At 38.1% G+C, this 18,382-nt stretch overlaps 1 protein-coding gene across 2 annotated transcripts in view; it reads left to right on the top strand.

Annotated features, from left to right (window-relative positions):
* Positions 1–2,599: 2,599 nt before the first annotated feature.
* Positions 2,600–18,382, top strand: part of B3GLCT (beta 3-glucosyltransferase) — a 73,472-nt gene continuing 57,689 nt past the window's right edge. The window contains exons 1-5 of one of the 2 annotated variants that reach the window (XM_087721275.1): positions 2,760–2,837; positions 7,937–8,004; positions 9,963–10,021; positions 12,977–13,016; positions 15,544–15,653. In XM_087721275.1, coding sequence (XP_087577401.1) covers positions 12,977–13,016; positions 15,544–15,653 — 150 coding nt within the window. In that variant the 5' untranslated portion in view covers positions 2,760–2,837; positions 7,937–8,004; positions 9,963–10,021. Of the gene's footprint in view, positions 2,838–7,936; positions 8,005–9,962; positions 10,022–12,976; positions 13,017–15,543; positions 15,654–18,382 lie in introns of both variants that reach the window. The other variant, XM_087721274.1, reaches the window with a different exon arrangement.

Raw genomic sequence — 18,382 nt, forward strand, 5'->3', positions numbered from 1 at the left:
CATATAATTTTTCTGTACATAAATTAATTCATTTTAGTCAATCTTAAACCAATGAAAAATCTTTTTGTTGCATGTAATTGATCCTCGAGAAATCACATGCAGTTTTTGTAAATGGCCTTAAACCCCCTAAAATTTAGAATACAAGGCATATCTATTTAGTAATAAGGGCCCTTGCTCCTTTTTTGTTATTGTTTGTTTAGTGTTAAAAATCTATGTCCAAAATCTTTTTGAATTCCACAAACATAATTAATGTAGTCCAAAATTTTATCATTATGGCATGGGTACATAATTACGCAGAGGTAGCTACGTATCAACCTTTAATTAATAAACCTAACCTATTTGGAGGGAGAAAAGTGCCAGACAGCTGCAAGAAATGGACTTAATTGATTGTTGCCCAAAACTACAGTAATTGCCCACTTTTGGGCAGGGGAAAAAACCGAGCTGAAACAAATTTGACTGAATTGAATTCATTGAGATATACTTTCAAATACCGTATTTATATATTAGATTAAATTTGTAGAACGCAATAGAGGCATATTGCTGTATTCTGTCTTTTTCTCCCAGATGTGTATGTATACATTACAGCCCTAATTTCATTTCAAATAGATCAGCATTTCTACTGCATTTTCTAATGCGTTGCTTTAAAGGGCATCACATTCTTTACTTTTGTTAACCTTTCTGCAATGTTCTTACTGAAGTGTCATGGTTCAATTCAGTTGATAATGTTAAATATAATTGTTTTCTCTTAAATTTTCTGAACACTTGGTGATGTTATAATAGAGCTCACGAATAATCTTCTATAGAGTGGTAACATTTAACCTGCTCCTTGTTTCCCTTTAAGTTTACAAAGCACGTTTTAATTAGAAAAAAAATGTCCAATGGCCAGATACTTATGATCATCACACCACCTACCTACATCATGTGATCACAATTTGGGCACTTGGCCACCAGTTCACATTTACAACCATTTGTAGTGTTCTGTAGTCATGAGATTGTGATTTGCGACCTTCTCAGCCAATTTCTGACAAAAGATCAATTGAGGAAGCTGTATTCACTTAATGTCCATGTGGTTTTGCTTAATGACTGTAGTAAAAAATTGGGCCTGGTCATGTGATTACTTGCTTTATGACCTCCTTGATTTATGATGGAAATTTTAGTCTCAGTTGCTGTTGAGAACTATCTATATTGAAATGTTTTCTTAGAATACTACTTAATCATATCAAACACTCACATAGTTAGGCTTACACATTAGTCATATATTAGCTTTCCAGCCTGAAATTCCTATTACCCTCTTGTGTATTCTGCACACGTCCAGACTTATCATCCCATTTGCCCAAATCTTCTGTTCTAACACTGAAAACAAAGCAGAATCTGTGGGTGAGTGATGGTCACACTCTATATACCTGCCAGGATACAACCGTAACTGACAGGTTTACTGCTTTGTGAAGCCATAGTGCTTGCAAAGAGCTGACAGGGAAGCATAATGTGGTCTCCCTAGCCAATAGGTAAGTATAAAGATGGCTCAATCGGTTAATGCAGTGTTTCTCAACCTTGGCAACTTGAAGATGTCCGGACTTCAACTCCCAGAATTGCCCAGCCAGCAAATGCTGGCTGGGCAATTCTGGGAGTTGAAGTCCGGACATCTTCAAGTTGCCAAGGTTGAGAAACACTGGGTTAATGTTTATCTGATGGCCAGCCCAGAATCCCTCATTCTTCCTCTGTTATTTTCTCATCAAAAGTAACCATGTAAAAAGAAGAAAAAAGTCAGGTGTTTTTATTTATTTATTAAACACATGTATACAGCTGCCCAACTCGCACATGGTGACTTTTCATAGAGGCAATCTGCCAAGCCACCTATTCTGCCCTGAATTTAGAGCCCTTTGGGTACTGATTTCACTCACAGCAGTAGGATGGTGAGAAGTGAGTTACTGGACATTAAAATCATCCAGTAGTGAAATTCTGTTGTTTTGTAGGCAGTGTGCACAGTTGTTTCAGCCTCAACCAAAAATCCAGACTGCAGCAGTGCAGGACAGCAGAGAGATCACCAATTTACCTGTGGCTTATTTAGATTATTTCAAAGGTTGCTTGATACAGGTAAGGCTCTAACCGCTAAGAGGTGCTGTGTCAGCTCTTTTGCTTTATGCATTAAAATCAATCTATGGACTTCAGGGACCCTAGTTCAGAAAAGAAAAAGTGCATTGCCAAGAAGACCAAAGGAAAGCTACATCCCTGTGATGTATATATCACAATACTCAACCTCACCTTGTATATTGAGTTGAACTAGAGGCACAGCTGAATTGGGGGGGGGGGGATGTTGCTCCCTTGCACCCCTAATGCAAGCAGTACAGTGCAGTCTATCTGTGCTGCTAAGGATTCCAGCGCTTGAAACGGCCAAAAACCTAACGGCGAGGAGAGGGTTAGATACCAGGAAGCCCCGCCGGTGAAGGAAGACGGGTTTGGAAACCGTGTGAAAAGCTAGTCCCGAAGATTGGGGTCGACCGCCCCCCCCTCCCCGCCCCTCTTCTCAGCGCCGATCAGCGAGTGGCCATTTCTCTCACTAGGTGGCGCCGCCACCTCCAACACGGCTCTCTTTATTTTCTTTCCACAGAGCTGCCCTGCACCGAGACCATCCCGAAGCCGCTGGAAATCGGCTCCCGCTGCAGCAAGACGCGGAGGCCAGCGCAGGCTTAGCACTTCCCGTTCCCCCCCGGAGCAGCGAACTCGAGAGGAAAGAGACGCTGTTGCTACCGCCGAAATGCAACGCGGGGAGGAGCGCGGTTGGCTCGGGACTCCCTCCTGCTCGGCTGTTTTTTTCCTCCTCTCGTGCTGCGCCTGGGGTAAGTGAGTTGCTGAGTTGCGGGGATTGCCCGAGCAAGAGCAACTGCTGTCGCCGCCTCTTTCCCTCTTCGGGGCGGGAAAGAAAAAGGCGGCGGCGGCGGCGGCAGCAATCGCTGCACGAGAGCGGCTTTCCTACCGCTAGTCCTGCTCGGTCCCCTTGCCTTCTCCTCCCCCCCCCCCGCCCTCCCGTCCGAGAAGGGAAGCGGATGCGGCGGCAGCTTTCACCCCCGCCTTGAAGTTTGTTCGCGGGATAGGCTGCTGCTGGCGGAGAAGCGAGGGAAGTCACTTGCCCTTCGCCCCTCAGCGTTGCTGTTTCCTGTCCCTCTTCGGTTTATCATTGCAGCCTGTCCGGCAGGGGAAAATGTCCGGAGTCCAGAGCCCCCCTAAACCCTCGTTTTTCCTGAGGTTGAGAACCGGGTGGGGTGTGGAAAAGTAACCCCGGAAACGAGTTGAAAACTCCGGAGAGGCAGTGCGCTTTTAAGCTCTCTTCAAGTGCTTTTCCCCTACTCTTTAATAGCAATAGCAATTGCACTTAGACTTATATACCATATATTCTCAGTGCTTTACAGCCGCCTCTGAGCGGTTTACAGAGTCAGCCTATTGCCCCCACCACAATCTGGGTCTTTAAACCAGAAAGCGGGCATGGCGTCAAATTTGCCGCCCCCGCTGGGTGATCCTTATGCCACCGATGCGACGGCGGGAAGCGCGCTGGCCGTATGTAGGGGTGTGCAGGACGTGTTAGAAGGCAAGGAAGGGTGGATTCCCCAGGCTTTGTGTCTCCCACCAGATCAGTCAGGCGGGAAACGTCTCTCAGTCATTCTCCCTAATAATTGGGACAAAGGCAAGTTTTGATAAATGGCTAGCAAAGCAGATTTAGCCGTCTATTATAATTTATTGCCCCCGGAGCTCTCTTTTTGTGTGTGTGTGTGTGTGCCAAAGAAGCAGCCTTACAAACACCCGACCTGCCTCTGAGCTGGCACAGAGGCTGCTGCTGCTAATTTGAGGCAGGGCAGGGGGTATGGTAATGTTCCTCCAAGTGTATCATAAGCTTACTGGCTGCAATATCTCTTTTCCCTCTAAGATAGGTTTTTGCGGGTCGAAAAGCAGGGATAGGATATAGTTGGAAAGGCAGAGTGACTGAGTAAGTGATGCATGAAGTTTAAATATGACAAAGGAAGGAGAAATAGACATCTGAGTCATCTTGGCAGAACTGGCTTGGAATTTACACACTGATTATGTATTAAATATAAAGAAAAAAGCAAATCAGTTTCAGATATGTGGGAAAACAAACACACTATGTGCCCACAACTACATGCATGAGCCATGTGATCCAGTAGCCAAGATTGACAATTTTTCAATGCTTATGTCTTGGTTATGAACCCAGAATAAATGTCATGCCTAGTTAATATTCCCCTTTATTTGAGACATGGTTTTTCGTTAGTTTAAATTTCTAGTTAAAAATGGCGGCTGCTGTAAGTTTGGGCAACACAATTAACTGCAGAAAAGCCACTGGGAAGCTTCATGAGATGGCTACAAAAAGCTGATCGACATATGAGTTGATGAGTTGGAGTTGTTTAATGTTCCTGTGGCATCTCTTGTCATAGTATAGCTATACTGTTAAAGGATTTAAAAGCTTCGGCATCTACAATGACATGAGGAAGATGCTCTGAAACTAACAAAATATATTTGAATACTACCATATTTACTGCACGATAAATACTGCCCTATATTGGTAGAAATATGGTAGAAAAACTTATTTTAATATTTGTTTGCATGTCTCCAGGTTCACCTGATTCCTGGCAGTTGATAGATGGCATTTTAAAACTAGCTTTTTTCTTATTGAGTATGGAGAAGGGCTTATCATTTATTTTTCTGTCTTTTAGTAATCATTTCCTACCCAGGTTTGCACATTGAAATTCTCTTAAGAGTAAAAATGGAGAAACTAGAAATGTATTAGCATAAAGTGTTATTAGGTTAGTGGATAAAATTGGCTTGTTGGATCTCTTTTGATTTTCACTTCTATTTCTGATATCTGGTGGCACAGATGCTATATGTATGTGTGTGTGTGTGTGTGTGTGTGTGTGTATTATATATATATGTATGTATGTATGTATGTATGTATGTATGTATATATATAAAAATCACACACACACACACACACACACACACACACAAATATATTAAGCCAAGAAAACTAAGTTGCAGTATAAATATAAGAAGTACTTACCTTCATCCTGATGTTCTACAGCACCTACAAACACGATATTTTTCCCTCTAGGAACAGACATTTCAGTACTTAACAATAGAGGAACAGTACTTGCTCTATGCAGTGCAATCTATAACCAACCAAGATTATAAATCTGATAAAATCTATGTTACATCACAGAGCTATCAATGAAAGATAAATAAAAGAAACTACCCAACACATGATGATTTCAAAGAACACTAAAACATCTCCCAAGAATGAACAAAAATTAAAGATAGCCCTTAAAGTGTTTGTGTATGTATGTATTTTTGCACAGGCTTTAATGGTGGTGGTATTCTAATTGCTATTCAAAAATTAAAATATAATGTCTGTAGACCTACAAAACATAATACATAAGGGAAAGTAATGAAGACAAAAAGGAAAATGTATATATTAAATTCCAAGTTACATAATCTCACTTATATCACTTGGCATACAGAGAGAAAAAAACAGTTTCTGAGATCTGTCGCTTTCTTTTATGTACCTATTTGTCAATTACAGAATAAAACCTAAGAGGAAGCCCAATAAACTTCTGTGATTCATTTTAATGGTCCTCTTTCATTTGTAGAAAAGCTTTGGATCCAACATAAGCTTGTACTATTCATAGAGGAAGGGAGGCTGCTGATTCTTCATTTCCCCTGAAGATGCTGCCTGCTGAAAATGTGCTACTGGCAGCAATAGGGACCTTTCAGATCAGCAAGAAAGATAGTGTTGAGAGGCAGGAGGAGAAATTGATGAAAATCCTCTCTTTGTTACAAGAAGCCTCTGCTAGTTCACATGGAAAACTAACAGTGCAGGCACTGTTAAAATCATACCATCAAAATGTTAGCAATTGCAAATGTTATCTGGAAACATATTATTGTTTCTTCTTTTTCTCATGTTTGGCTTATCTTATTTAATGTAGCCAAATAAGACCACCCATTCATTTACAGGCCTGGAGAACCCAAGATTTAAATAAATGTTCAAAAAATCTACAATCCCATGTTCGCACTTATCTCTGCCAAAATCACAAGAAACTCAAGGGAGTTACTTCTGAATAATACATAAGCCAACACTCTTAGTTAAATAATTAAATCATTTTCTCTGGAACTTTTCAGTTGTAGAAATCTAAAAGTAAGCTTGTATGACTGCTGGGCCAAAGTTTCATTCCCATTATTCATTAAGTGATGATCTGGGAATATGTTTTATTTAGGAAGCATTCACTTTTGACACCTAACTGTATTGCATAATTTACCAAACCAAAGGAGGAAAGGATTGGAGAAGAGGAAATAAAAATATGATGCACATTTATATGCAAAAGGGAATTTGTACATGATATCCGTATAGATTCAACTTTGGGGCATGAAGCAGTGGAGCAGTAAGTAAACAAATGAGAAGAGAAGTACTGACTCAATGTAAAAAAGGAAATGCCCTGTGTATGTTTGACAGTGTAAACATGACTAAAATGAATTTTATATTCTCATCAGTATTAGTGAGTCTCCTTGAACTCAAAAGTCTAATTTGCATAGGATTGCGTTATGAAACACAAGTAAGATTTATTTTCCATAGAGTTAAGACTATAAATAAAAATGATTTTGACAGAATATTTGTAGCTTGGGGATGAACTATGGGGTCCTTGGTGCTCTGAACTTGGTTGTTTTCTTGCAGACGTTTCATTACTCAACTACCCTGTTTCCCTGAAAATAAGACCTCCCCGAATAATAAGCCCAATTGGGCTTTTGAGCGCATGCACTAAAATAAGCCTCCCTTGAAAATAAGCCCTCCCCGAAAATATTGCAACACAGCAGCAACCATGAGGTGACCACACTCGCCGCCTCCTGCATCTCAAAAATAATAAGACTTTCCCTAAAATAAGGCCAAGCGCTTATTTCAGGGGTCAAAACACCCTATCTTATTTTCGGGGAAACACAGTAGGTAACATTGTTAGTACTAGAAGGGAATGGGGATAGCTTTCTTTTTGTATACTAGTGCAGCACCCCCAACCTTTTGGGCATCAGGGACCAGTTTCATGGAGAGGTTTTTCCACAGATTGAAGCGGGTGTGGTTTCGCATGCAGCCTGCATCCCATGGATGGGGCTTCACTTGTTTGCAGGGTCCGGTTTCTGACATGCCACGGCCCAGTGTCGGACCAGGGGTTTTGAATCCTTATACTAGCAGTTTGCTCCGTCACTGTTGGTGGGAAAGTTTTGTTAATTTAAAAATGGGTTATCTGTTTCAATTGTGGCTGGATTTAGGGCATTTAGGGTATTCAAATGTAAATAGATGTCATTTGACAGAATATGGAGGATTCCTACATGATTCCGTTAAGTTGATTGCTGTTTTCTTATCTAAATATTTTTTCTACATGGTATTTATCACCATAATCTGCATTACTCCTGGAGGTATACAATAAAATCCATTAAGACACATGGTGCACTCTCATTATCTCCTAAATGCTCTCCAACAAAGAAATTTTTGTAATATTTTTGATTAGCCAATCATAATCTAAATAAAATTAAGAATGCAATAAATGTTACTTAAGTTTGCTAATAGGCTGAGTAAAGAAAGCCAGGCTGAAATTAAATCTGGACAGTATTGCGGGTCAATGGGAGATAGCACTTGGGAATTCACATTCAGCACGTTGTGAAAAGGATTACATTCCTCCTGAAAGAAAGATCCGACTCATAGTTTAAGATGTTGTTGCTGGACTGAAAGATAGTGGTTTCATAGAATGCATTTGCTCTGTAGTCTTTTATTGCTCTCAGATGCAGAAAACAAGGAATACAAAAACAGAAATAATTTTTCTTACAATACGAACAAAAACATGAACATTAAACTTTGAGCATCCAAAATAATACTGGCCAATCTTTCCAGAATGTAAATAGAAAGCCACTTCATCGGCGCAGATTCAAAAAGCGGGTCTGCAAGACTGCAAACTAGAGGTAGTAACTTTCCTTTCCTTCATTAAAAAATTTTTTTTTTGCTAACCTCTTGCTCAGTTAATCTATGTCTGCCTTTGTGAGTTATTGGGGAAATTCAAGGCTGGATGAAAAAGAAGAGTAAAACAGCAGAAAAAGTAGAAGTAGTAAACATCAAAGGAAGAACTGGCCTGGTGTGGTGGTCTGATAGTTCGTAAATGAGGGAGATGCTGAAAGCAGCATAGGAAAAAAGTTCAATTCTTGCCAGCACACAGTTGGCACTAGTGAGCCCTCAAAGCTGCAGCTGTCATGGTGGAGCCATTCGGCAAAATATCAGTGGGGGGAGAGGAGAGTCTCAGCAGAGTTGCGTAGGGTTAGAGTGTCACCAACTGTCACCAGTTTCTTCCAAGAAATACAAGCCTATGGAACTGGTGATTGATGTGGTTGCTTGATTAGGTCAACAGAAGAGGTGGTCAGAGAAAACTGGCAGCAAGAAAAAAAAAAGGAAGATCAGAGGAGAACCTGAAAGGCCACAGGCTCTGTGCAACATTTGGCAGTTATTTCATCTGTCCCCTGTTGTAATTCGCCTGTGTACAATTACACAGTGACTTGTGTAAAAATGGTGGCCATGTAATTGCAACTTGTGTGACATGGGTGGCCATATAAGACCATTGTGAGATGGGGGGGGGCAGGGATACTGACAGGGCAGTCATTTATCTCTCTAACTTCCATAACAGCATTGATTGATGTGCATCGAACAGAAAGATTTAACCAAGGGCAGATGGTCCCAAAAGTAATCTGATCCAAATGATGCAACACTTGAATTGCACTTGGAAGAAACGGGGAAATATCTGATGCAGCACCTAAATCAGTGGTTTAATCATCTCAAAGCATTTATCAATTGTGCTGCTACTTTCTGCCAAAATAGGTTAAATAGTTTCCTTCTTTCTTAGCACATTAACTTTAAAACATTTCAGACTTAAAATTGTTAATTCCCGAAAAGTGCATTGTCCAAAAGGAATCCATACTTGATTGTACAATACTCTTAAGCAATAGGTTCACTGGTAAGTTAGCAATATATGTACAAAGTTATCATCGCTGAGAAAGATAGCCACCATAGCAACTAGTAATAACATTATTTCCCACAATACAACCACACTTGACAGGTATAACACCTATAAAATCCTGCTGCAAGACTTTTAATGACTGTATCTAACTGCATGTTGCTTTAGAAATTAAATGCACTTTTGATATTCATACAGTACAGTATTACTTGCCTTTGTGTATTTAGGTAAACTGCTTGGTTGCCAAACATGAAGATAGTATCAAATTATTCAGGATAATGGATCCCAGTGCTGTTGTATGGCAAACTTGTTTTCAAATTATGCCAGATAATGTTAGTTTTGTCTATCTTATGACTTGTAAGTTTTTAACCATAAATGTTTGGGAAGCATATTCTGCTGCTGTTCTGATTGTGCCCAGATTCTGATTGTGGCTGTTTCTTAGACTTGTTATCCTGGCATTGTTTCAGGAAAAAATGTACTGTGAACAATTTCAGCCTCTGAAGAAGTCCTCTTTCATAAATAAAAATGTTAAGCTTAACTGAAGGATAAAAGGTAATATAAGTATGAAATGCATATTATTTAGAAAAGCGAAGTGCTGGATAACAAAGCCATGGCTGTATAGGCTTGGTTTTGACTTGAAACTATCTAAATTGGCTTCAGATTAGATCATTTTTTTATTCCAGGAAGAATGGGAATAACATTTTCACACTACAGCAAGCAATACAGTACTAATTTCAAACATAATTATCTCATGCTTGAAACTAATGTCTATAATGATGACTGCTATAGACATTCTACACATTTAAGATATATTATTATCTAAATTGCTTTTTAATATCTATGTAAACATAATTTCTCATATTTAAAAAAACAAGACACATTTGAGAGGAGGGATAACTTTGTTCTCCTTTTTTTCAGCTTTAATTCTACATGTTGCTGCTGAAAATGGAAAAGATTGGACCGAACTTCTGTCAGAGGTATTAAATTTCTTGTGCAAAGATAGCAAGAAACTTGAAAAGATTTACCTGTAAAATATGTCAAGTTTTGATATACCAGTAAATAGGTTTGCTTGAAATGCAAAGAAGTTTTTCACAGCTCTGATTGTGAACAGCCTTGTAATCTCATATGTTAAAGTTCTGTTTTGATACCCAGCATGCTTACTGTCGGGTGAGATTGAAAAATGTTAGCAACCGATTCTCTGCCCAGTTGCTGGGTGGGCGTGGCCTACATGTCCTCCTGCACCACAGCAGGGGGAGTGTTTTTGCCCTCCCCAGGCTCCAGAGGCTTTCCCCGAACCTCCAGGAGAGCGAAAACGGCCTCCAGAGGCCAGAAACAGGCATGTTTTCAGACTTCCAGTACTTCCGGTAGGCCCGTGTTTTGTCCTCCGGAGGCTTTCCCTGAGCCTCCAGGAGGGTGAAAACGACCTCCCCCGAACTCTAGAGGCTCTCTGGGAGGCCTGTTTTTCGCTCTCCAGAGCCTCCACGCAGGCCCTGCACTTACCAGGCATGATGAACAGGCCGCATGGAGACTCCTGGGAGAGGCAGGGTGGGATGGGAGGAGCCAGCTGGTCCTTACAACAACCGGTTCGGCAAACAGGATGCAAAATTAATATCCAGTTCATCTGAAATGGTGCAAACCGGCTGAATCCCACTCCTGCTTACTGTCCATTGGAGTTTAGGAGCTTATAAATTCAAAATTAAAGAATACTGTTCATTTATGATTCAATGTCCAAGTAATCTTGTACTGTAATTGAGCCTGGAATTATTGCCATAAGTTGACTATTTACAGTGGATATTCATGTGACTGCACCCAATTTTATACATTTATTTATTTGCTCGATCTGTGTTTTTGCTGGAAACTGGAAAAAAGTGCCGAAAATCTCAGTCATATGACAGTGGGACACTGCAAATGGCCATAAATATAAACCGGAGATTTTGCAGTATCCTTCCCCTTGCAGAACCGGTAGTAAAAAAAAATGAATTTCACCACTGAATCCCACCCATTCAGCATCGTTGTAAGTTTGAACAGTCACTGAACAAGTGGTTCTGGAGTGAGGGCCACCTGTAAAGTGTTCACATTTCAAAACAAACTCTTCCCCAAACAGCAAGCAAAATGTAATACCTGCAAATGCAAGCAGCTTGATAAACTTAATATCTAGAAAAACATTTTTTCTTTCTGCATGAACATTTCTGGTACTTACATTTTTGAAAGAGGCTCCATGAAATAATGCTATGTAAATTTACATTAATATTTTTTTGTACTCCTTTATGCACTGCATTACTGTGGAAGGTTGAGGTGCAGACTCTCTAAAGTTGCTGTCTGTAATCTTTTGGTCCCCAAGCATCATGCAGAATTTGGGAAATTTTGAGGTTTTTTTTAATGGTGATGTGTATGCTTTAATCTTTTAGTGTTATTTTCCTCCATATTTAAGTCTCAAAATGTTAGGAAAGTTTCCTATCTCAAAATGAAAACAGTTAGTAGTTACAGCCAGAGGATGCCCTGAATGCTATAAAAGAGACCTTGAGGGCTTATAAACTGCTAATATCTGATGGAAGGAAGAAAAAGCAAAGTGATTACAGGGCTGCAGGAGAAATTCAGTAAAGTTAGATCAACGTGAGCACGGATTTGGAATAGGTTAAAAAGGTTATATGTTGCAGGTTGTTGAGAAATACTTAAACAAATAATTGTGCCTCTTTATGATGCTGCTCTATTTCATTGGTTAGGAAATGCTTCCTCTTGAGTAGTGAGATTGCTACATGATGTATAGGTGATTTCAGCAAATATCTGCTGTCAGTTGCTTAGTCACTACTGAATAATAGTCAAGATATTTTTAGAACTTGGTTTCCAGGGTAATGCTATGGTGAACTTTTTGCTCCAAAGCACAGTGCTAAGTTCTGACATCTCTGTACATAACACTGAATTATTAGATTTTGTTTTGGTCTTTTCTGCTGTATTTAGATATATAATTTGGATTTGAGCTTTCCTGGGATGTATGTTCTCATCAGTATTTGGCCATATAGACTTGCTTGAAAAAGTAGTTTATTTTAATTACTTACTATATTTTTGGCGTATAAGACACACCTTCTTCCCTCAAAAAAAGAGGGTGAAAATCTGTGTGCGTCTTATACATTGAATACAGCATTTTTTGCCTCCTGAAACCCCGCCTCCTTTGCAAAAATGCCCGTGCATAGCCTTTAGGAGGCTTCCAGAGTGCTCCTGGGGGCTGGGGAGGGCAAAAATGAGTGAAAATGGGCTGTTTTTGCCCCCACCAGCCCCCAGGAGCACTCTATAAGCCTCCTAAAGCCTATGCATGCCCTTTTTTAAAAAACAAAAAAGGGCCCAGTTTTGCAAAAAACGGGCTGTTTTTGGGAGGTCTGTAGAGTGCAAAAACTTTTTTTTTAAATTTGCCTCTTCAAAATCTTGCTGCCTCTTAGACTCTGGTGCATCTTATACTCTATGGTAGATAAGTTCTGGTCGATTATAAGAAACAGAAATTTAAAATGTCAAATTTGATCACAGGAGCTAATTTTTTATGCTACAATTTCTAATAAAGTGGTATAAAATAATGTTCTGCCAAGGGTCCATTTAATAAACCTATTTAAGCTAGGGATAGTGTAGTGTGGTAACTAAGAATGTGAACCAGGAATTAAAGACTTAGCTACCAATGCATTTGGCAGCTTTAGGCAAGGTCCTGTTTGCTGCTATATGAAAATAATAAGATTAACCTAACTTTTGCCTGGCTTTTATAAGAATTACTGAGTTGGTAAGTGTGAGGCTCATTAGATACTTGAAATTTGTAATATAAATGGTGCTGATAAACTAAGGTTTTTGTTAAAGATTGTGAATATTTTAACCACTTGTAACTGTTTTAAAGGGTTGTTTCCCCCCTGTTCAATTGCATTTTTAATATAGTTCCTAATTTCTTAATACAGATGCCAGGAAAAAACGAGCATTCAAGCCAAATAAGCAAAGGTAAGTCAACCTATTTGATATTAACCTTCGTAGTAAATCTATAGTCAGGATGAATAATATGTGTTGCATTTATTGTCACATTATGCCATTATGCCTTCCTAGACTTTAATCCTGGTAACTGCTACCATACTATTATGATTGGATCACAAATTTACATTATTTACTTTATCCTCGCAAGAACAACTTGCAAGAACATAAGAAGACTCCGTATTAGATCAGACCAAATGTATGCTTTATGCAACTGTTTTCCCTCAGACACCAGCCAGATACCCTTAAGAAGTTTTACTTGTATAATGAAAGAATAGCAACCATCCTTTTGTTCCTGTTCTACTCTAGTTGATATTAACTGCAAGCTATTCTGGGGGGCTATACAGTCCAGAATAACAAATGCTCTCTGCTCTATTAAGTTCTCTTTTCAGTAAAAATACGTTGATTTAACTAGGACAGATTGCCCATCTATCCTAATGCTATCTGTTCCAGGAGTAAGAAATATGATATCTACTTATCTACTTACATTGCAGTTATTTGCCATCAACTAGTGGGAGCTGAAGTCCAAAATATTGGGGTTGGGGTGGGACTTGTAGTAGGTCTTCATGGATATGGACAGAGTTGTTTCTTCTGCCACTGCAATCTGATTAATTTCAGTGAAGATTCATCAGGATTATGCATTGACTGCTGAGTTATGGACTCTTCCTCTTCCCTCTTCTGTTTCTGATTAAGTACTTCTGATAAAAGATGTTCCTATACTCCATCTTGGCAAGGTTATATTAGTCTCTGCATTAGACTTTTATTTGCTCAATACCATTCTTTCCACGAGTATGTTTATAAATGGTTTGAAACAAGATGGTAAGAAATTATGTTATTGCAAAAAGCCTTAGGAGCTGAAGACTAAACAACATGATGATAATACAGTTGCATCTCCATATTCATGGAATATGAATCCTATGTGTCAGTGAGTGATGAAGAGGGACACATGTTTTTAGTCTTTCAGTAAGTGTCGTCAAAGTAGGATAGTTTATGACCTTTGTGTGTGTTTGTGTTTGGCTACTCTGACTTGACATCAGGCATCTTTGGCACAGAAAACATGGGAATTAGAAAGAAATTAGGCATCCGAATAATATAGAAGTTGTATAGTCTATATTCCTGAGACTGTACATTATTAATGTGAACATTAATATAAACTTGCTCTTATTTGCTGACTTTTGATAAATGATTTAGTCTTCTATTTTTATATTGTGAACTGCTTTGTATATTTTGAAATGTGGAACAGTATAAATACATTAAAGTTAACCTGTAAAGGTCTGACTAGAGGGGACCCTGATACAAAGAAATGGACTGGAAGGGATGGTCATACCAAGAGCAGTTAGAACCACAGCCCAGATTAGCAGAGATGGTTCCTGATATGATTGTCTTAGAGCAAAACACAAACATTGTTTTTCCGCTTCATTATTTTATGAAAGATTGAATATTTTTAAGAGAAGGTTGCAGGCTGAATTGGAGAAGCAAATCTCCTGAAAATCTTTCTGGGAAGCAATGAAGCTTTAAACGTCTCATTGAGTAATGTGAAAGCTGTTTTAAAACATTGATATGAATATTAATTAGCATTGTTTAGCAGTAAGAGCCTCTTTTTCTTGATCTTAGTAATAGTTGAAACAAGGGCCTAGGTGTCAGGTATGGCCTGGGAAATGAATTGGTGGATTAGACGAATAATTTCTTTGAGCTGTCTTTGGACCATTGAGACATTTGTTATGCTTGGATCAAAATGTAGAATGCCATAATTAGCACAGATGGTTTAATGTAATTGTATCTACAGTATAGCAATATTGACATTAAGTCCCTCTCTAAGGAAGATGGGTGGTGAAGATAGACAGACAGACAGATATCGGGGCAGCCTATTGGTGCAACTAATAATATGGCAGTATATAGCTGTTTAGGTAGAAGAAATCAATACCTTTTAAGCACTATACATATAATTATCTTCAGAATCTGAGGATTAACCGGTAGTTGAAACAAGTGAAGAGATCATTAAAATTCCAATAGATTCTATTATATGTGTTAAGGAAATCATCATTCTTGTAAGAACCACGGTGTGAATTATTTTTGTACCTGTGAGGCAAGTTTAGATTGTTTTTTACAGGGGCATAATGCATCTGAGAAAATGAGTAGCGTTTAAAATTGTTTACTCTAAATGAAATAGTAAATTAGGTTCAATGCACAAATACTTTAAAAATCCAATTCGCTATACAAATTCATATAAAATTACATGAGTATTTTTATTGTATCTAATCTTCAACAGTATGGTTTGTGAATTGGATTTTCAGTGGTTAATAACGTTCTGGCACTATTCTTTTATTTAAATTTAAAACTTTTCTTGCTTTTTTCAGCCAATTTATTAGAATTCAGGAGATACTGATGTATGTGTACATTACTTGAAAACCCAGGGTATTTTTCAGTGGGTTATTTATAATAATACTGAATTCACTTAACTATTGTTGAACATTATTTATTTATATATTTCTATTTACAGAGCTACGGGAAATAGTATTTGTCATCCAGAGTCAGAAGAATTCTTATCATTTGAAAAAAGCAGATGATCTTAAACGAAGTATTTTAAAACAGGCTGCCTCTTTGGGAAAGGTACGTATTATGCTAAATATATTTATCTTCCTCCTTCTTTTACGTTTGAAATTTGAATAATTCCAGGATATGTTTTTCATTTAAAGCTAAAAAGATTTCACCTGTACAATTGTGTAACAGTTGACTTCTAAGCATCCGTTGATGTATTCTTTAGTTATTTTTAATGTGATGCTTATGCTGGTTTTTTTCCTTTGTTTTGCATAAATTTTTTCTCCTCATTTAGGCACATCTTGCTAAAATGCATAGCTGGGTTTTGTTTAATAATTGATCATAACAAGGTCCTAACTTATTAATATGTATTTCTTACATGTTGGTTTTTATTGACAAAATAGATGCTAAGTTCTTAATTTAAAGTCAAATAGAACTTTATTTGCATTGTTGCCTTTTAAATAAAATCAAGGCTATTTGGGGTTCATGGGAATTAGAGGAACTAACTGCAAGTTAACAAGGTTAGCTCTGTCACGGTAATTAATTGATTACAGGTAGTCCTTGCTTAGCAATCCAATCGGATTGGCAACTTAGTCACTAAGTACCAGTCACTAAGCAGAAAATCACACAATCACAACAGGTTTAGAACCTTACTTCCCCTTTGATTGTTTAGTGAAAGGCTATAGTCACTAAGTGAAAGATCACCTGATCACGGCTTAGGATTTTACTTCTGCCTTCTCTGTTAACTTTGCTTGCTTGTCACAGCTAGTTGTAAACACACAAATAGTGATCACATGACCACAGGATGCTGCAACGTTTGTAAACATAGGCTGGTTGCAAAGCACATGGATGGTGATCACATGACTGATGGGCACTGCAACGGTGATAAATGTGAGGATTGATCACAAAGCTATTTTGTTTACACTGTTTTAACTTAGAACAGTCCTTAAACAAGGCAGTCTATAAACAAGGACCCTCTGTAAAATCCTCTGGCTACTACCTGAAATTGACGAGGCTTTAATCAGTTTCACACTGAATGCTTTTGTTGTTCTAAATGTTGGCATTCAAACAAACTTACTTTTTCATAATTATCCTAATAGCAAAAGGTTGCTATCGGCAGAAATTGCTATCTCTAACTATTTATCAATAGACATATTTTGAAACTATAAGCAAGAAGATGATTGATAACTAACAGCAGTTCCAGTTCCATTAACACGACAAGGATTAATATTACAACCAAGGGAAATTATCCCTGCCTGTGTAAATTTTTTTTAAAAACAAATGCAATTCATGAAAAGTCAGGAAAATGGTAATATATCTGATATGATTTCCATACATTGTTGTGTTTCTATTTTCTATCTGCCTGATAGAAAATTATGCATTTTCTTGTTTCTGTCTGGATGTTTGTAGTTTCTATCTGCTTTGTTATTGGATTGTTAATTTTCCTGCACTCTGTGTTATTGCACTATCCTTGCATTGTTGACTACAATATATTTTTACAAACTAATGAGTAAATAGTAATAAAACACAATGAAGCATTTTTTTCTATTACATTCATTTAGAATTATTAAATGTACTGTTATAAATAGTATATCTAAGAAGAAGTAAGAAATGGGCTGCATTATTGTTATTCTGAAAAGAACCGCTATATTGAAGAAAGACATTTTTTATTTGCATGATAAATAATGATGAATAAAACATATCAAAATTAGGTTAAGTTATTAGTATCACATTGTAGCTACTATTAGTGACTTCATATAGAATTGTTATATTCTCCCAGGTCCATTTCATATGGGCATTTTCCTATAACATCTCTCTTCCATGCATGTTAAGTAAATTAAAGAATTTTGTTCCTGACATGAGAGGAATTGAAATTGAATCGAATAACATACATACATACATACATACATACATACATACATACATACATGCATACATACCTACACACACACACACACACACACACACACACACACACACACACACACACACACACACACACATATATATATATATATATATATATATTTGTAGCTTCATTCCCTGAAATTAAAAATAATCAGTAGATGATGGAAATTCGCCTAAAAGTTCTTCATTAAAATATAGAATGTTTCCATATTCTTTCATCCATGTATATTCTTTTACTAGTGGGTGGGTGAAGAATAAACCTACATGTCATCTATTATGTAGTAATTATAATGTGTGATACTGAGAAAAATATATAGGTGGGAAGTGGATTACCATTTTGGCCTAGAGTAATTTCATGTTAACATTAGGAAATGAACTGAACTGAAACCTTTGTAATATGCTGTTCTGTGGTTGGTCGTGCAGTACATATTTATTTTAGCTCGTATTTATTTTATATATAGATTATATGCTATAATGCAGCTTGATGGCCCAGCTGGGAGGGAGAGGGGAACCAGGCTGTGCGAGTGGTTGGCTGGCATGCACGTATGTCTTTGTGTAGCTAAAGAAAGCAGTGGACCTATGCACATGCAGCATGCCATTCAACTGCAAGTTCAGCTATGCACACATGTGTGTGCATGCGGCCCACCACTCATGTGACTTGAGCTATGCATGCACACCAGTCTGACTCTTGCATGGCCCAATTCCGAATAGGCTGTAGTCTGGTAGAGTGCACAGGGATTGGGGACCCCTGCTGTAATGTATTTGGAGAACAACAAGTAAAAATACTGTGAAAGATAATAATGAATTCTAGCTAAATGCAGACTAGTACTTCTTCATTAATACCGAAAAAGATGGATGGGACAAGGAGCAGAGAAGGCTTGAGAGACCGCCTT

This window comes from Thamnophis sirtalis, unplaced genomic scaffold (assembly GCF_051295495.1).
Source record: "Thamnophis sirtalis isolate CommonGarterSnake01/CBP01778 unplaced genomic scaffold, rThaSir2_p1.2 scaffold_8, whole genome shotgun sequence".
Classification (NCBI taxonomy): Eukaryota; Metazoa; Chordata; class Lepidosauria; order Squamata; family Natricidae; genus Thamnophis; species Thamnophis sirtalis.